We start from the raw sequence: 3,777 nt of genomic DNA, 5'->3' as shown, positions 1-3,777 counted from the left end.
AGGAAGGAAGAAAGGAAGAAAGAAAGGAAGGAAGGAAGGAAGGAAGGAAGGAAGGAAGGAAAGAGATTATAAATATAGATATAAATGTGAAAAATATATATAGAAAGGGGAAACCAAAGGTGACTGGTTTACTCAGTACTTTCCAGAGTACAACATAGATTGAGGGAACATAGAATCCTGAATGTTAATTCTCTTTTAGGAGAAAGACATAAAGTCTTTCTCAGTGTCAAAAACAGTACTTGAGTGGGTAAAATAGAAGAAGAAAGGATGAGTTGAAAAGAGATCTTGGAGATTTTCCTCTAACATAAAAGCCAAAAGGGCTGCTCCTTTCTTACCGCACCAGCTTTACTTCTGGTAGTCCCCAGGCAACAAAATCCAACATCATGGTCTTGGAAAGTTGAGGCATATTCATCAAGCTTTTCAAAATCCACCACTTCTTGATGCTAAGTAATAAGCACATAGATAAGAATTACTTCATAGTCTTAAAAAATTTAAAGAATGAAACAAACATCTACATTTACTAAATCATTTTCTCCTCAAAAAGCATTTTCTCTTTGAAAGGTTGAAAGTTAAATTTTAATATCCTTAGGTACATAAAGGAGAAACAGAAAATAAATTCATCAATTAACATCAGTACCAAATTAAAATTTCTCTGCTACTCCCTAAAGACTTAGGTATGACGTCACAGATGGGCTGTGGCAGAAAGACATCCATCTCTACAATGATGAAAACAAAGATGTTTTGCTTATTCATCTATCATTGCCTCCCTCAGAGCTTAGCTCAGTGCTTGGCATCAAATAAGTGCTTCATAAATGCTTGCTGACTTGACCCTATTCTCCCCAATCAGATGATTGAAAATGTTACCCAGTACAAATGAAAACCACCAGGAGAATTATACTTTCATGGCTTTAATGGACATCTCCAGATCAATGTCTAGGGACTCAGACTTGCAGTCCAGAACAACATCTAACAAACAACCTCAAACAGGGAAGACTATCAATCTACACAGGTTTATATATCTTTGTGTCTGTCCCAAAAGAATTTCAAGCTCCTTAAGAGCAGGAACTGGTTTTGAACCTCTAGCCCAGCTATATGTCCAACAAATAAATGCTTATTTTTCACCAAATTGTATCTCTAGGGCCCAAGACCCTGCATTTTTCTAACTCTCTGTGGTTTTCAAACCACTTTAACATATATTCCTAACATCTGATTCCCATAACAATTCTGTAAAATATATGGGGAAAATAAGATTGTTTCTAAGAAGCTGGAAAAAAAAAAGGTTATACCTTAATGCCTCCATTACTGCACAACCAACTTTTTTTTTTTTTTTTAAACCCTTATCTTCCATTTTGGAGTCAAATACTATGTATTGGCTCCAAGGCAGAAGAGTGGTAAGGGCTAGGCAATGGGGGTCAAGTGACTTTCCCAGAGTCACACAGCTGGGAAGTGTCTGAGGCCAAATTTTAATCTAGGGACCTCCTGTCTCTCAATCCACTGAGCTACCCAGCTGCCCCCCAACCACATCTTTTTGATTCCTACATGCAGTCCCTTAAATCTTGCCTTTAAAGTGCTTTACACAGACAGGCATAAATGCACACACAAAATGAGATTCATAAAGAAGGCCTAGAGTGAAATGGAAATAATCATAAAGTCCAGCCAAGCTGGTGCTTTAGTTCTGAAATATACTAATTGTAAGAAGTACCTTTGGGGTCATTTCTTTTCTTTTGTTAGTTTTATCTTTATTTTATTTTAATAACAAATTTATACATAAGTTTTCCAAAATTATATGATTTATATTGCCTCCCTCCATCCTCCAGGAGTTGACAAGCAATTCAGTCTAGACTGTGCATGTATTATCATGCAAAACACTTCCATATTATTCATTTTTGTAAGTAAATAATCTTATAAAACCAAAACCTTTGGGGGTCATTCTGACTGAGCCTTCTTGCATTTCCGGCCACCCTACAACACCCTATACATTACCACATTTTTGTAAGCTTCCTCTTCAAACTCTATCTTCCTTCGCCCAATGAGGGTGACCTTAGAAAACAGGTTCCTTTTCAGGATTTCCCTGAGGAGTACTTGGCCAGTTTCTCCTGTGGCCCCCAGAATGAACACAGATTTATTCTGCATCCTGAAGTCTTCCAGAAACTTCTGCAGGGTTCCTGTCTCCATCACGCTGCATACAAGAGACATAGAAAATGCCAGAGGCATGTCAGAGGTTTTACTTTTTATCTAATTTAATTTATTTTTAGTTCTCCTTATTATCTGTTTTGCTGTAAAAGAACTGAGGCTCAGAAAAAGGGTTAGATCATTTAGTCCAAGGATAAGAAATGGAAAAAGCATAGGCTTTTAGGTCAGGGGTTAGAGAACTTAGGTTAAAATCTGGCTTCTAAACTGTGTAACCTTGGTCAGGTCCCCCCCATTAGGTCCCTGTGCTTTGGTTATCTTATCTGTAACGTGATGCAACTGAACCAGATGACCTTCTAAGTCCCTTCTATTTTAAGCTGAAGATCCTAGGAGAGCAGAACCCAAAGGAGGGCCTTGTGAAGCCTTCTGCCTCCAGCCCTCCTAGATTCTGGTGCCAGTGAGCCGGCGAAATGCTCCCATCTTGTCAATTTTCACACCTGTCCCGCCTGACCTCCTCTAGGACGCTGGGATGTGGCTCTAAGGTTTGTTTTTGGTTATGGTTGTGGGGTGGGGAGGGGGTTGCAGGGAGAATCTGGGGTTTGTGAGAAGCAGAAGTGTCTTCTCCTCTTTTGAGCTTATCTTTAAAGGAGGGAAGAAGGGTTGGGGGCTGGGCTGGGGAAGGAAAGGCGGAGAAATCAATGAGTGACGGATTTCCGAGCTCGCTAGGGCTTCCCTGGGGTGCTTCCCTGTCTGTTATTTTTCTCCCAAAATGCAAACCGGCCCGAATCTCAAATAACAGCTACACGGAGCCTGACCGTCCTACCTCCCGGGGGCACCTCGGAGGGGCTACTTCTCTCTTCCAATATCCCTTCTAGAAACAGGCGCTGCTTCTAATCAATAACGAGCCAAACACTAGGTTGCTCGGAGGCTCCCGGGGAGCGGGCGTGGCGGAGGCTAGAAAGGATCCCAGAGCGGGGGTGGGGGCGAGGGACGTTAGCATTTCTGTCTAGCCCGTGGGGACAGCCTCGGGCTAGAGCCTGGCACCTGCTCGCGGACAGAGTGGGGGTTGCTACCTGGAACCGGGCCACTCCTCCTCCGGGCGGTTCAGGGACAGGTAAGGCAGAAGCAGCACCAAGGGAAGCAGCAATAGCGCGACCAGGCTCAACCCCATCCCTGTGCCCTGCGACATCCTTCCCCCCACCGCCCCCTAGTTCTCTCCACGACCACACCCCAACAGGCCGCCCCTCAGGCTCACCCCCACCTGGATACCGGGGCTTTGCAGGCCTCTGAACCTTCCGGGTAGCCGAGGAAGGCACCGCCTCCCAGGCCTAGCTCCCTCCCAGATGTGGGCGGGCTCTGCGGCATCTGGAGGAGAGATGCTCCTCGCTGAGTTACAAAGTCACAGGGAAAGGGAGGATGCAGGTGCTGCCCTGGTTTGGGGGGGCTTCCAGGGTCTAAACAGCGAGAATCCAGGCACCCCAACACTGACCCCGCAAATCCAAGGCGACTCATCTCCAGGGAAGAGATGAATATCCACTCTGGACACAGTTTCCTGGAAAACCTCCGAGTTCACAGAAGCAAAGCAGAAACACTGCCATTACATTCACTTTACATTCACATTATTTGCTCCCGCTATTCCCATTTAGA

The 3,777-nt window shown here is 44.2% G+C and overlaps 1 protein-coding gene across 1 annotated transcript in view; it reads right to left on the bottom strand.

The window, feature by feature from the left end:
- HTATIP2 (HIV-1 Tat interactive protein 2) overlaps nucleotides 1–3,319 on the bottom strand; it is a 15,900-nt gene extending 12,581 nt beyond the window's left edge. The window contains exons 1-3 of the mRNA XM_044680637.1: nucleotides 3,204–3,319; nucleotides 1,984–2,179; nucleotides 336–443 (exon numbers count right to left, since the gene is read on the bottom strand). Of these exons, the coding sequence (XP_044536572.1) occupies nucleotides 336–443; nucleotides 1,984–2,179; nucleotides 3,204–3,319 (420 nt within the window). The remainder of the gene's footprint in view (nucleotides 1–335; nucleotides 444–1,983; nucleotides 2,180–3,203) is intronic.
- Nucleotides 3,320–3,777: the final 458 nt, after the last annotated feature.

Source organism: Gracilinanus agilis, chromosome 6, assembly GCF_016433145.1.
Source record: "Gracilinanus agilis isolate LMUSP501 chromosome 6, AgileGrace, whole genome shotgun sequence".
NCBI lineage: Eukaryota > Metazoa > Chordata > Mammalia > Didelphimorphia > Didelphidae > Gracilinanus > Gracilinanus agilis.
This window is presented reverse-complemented; position numbering and strand designations above follow the sequence as displayed.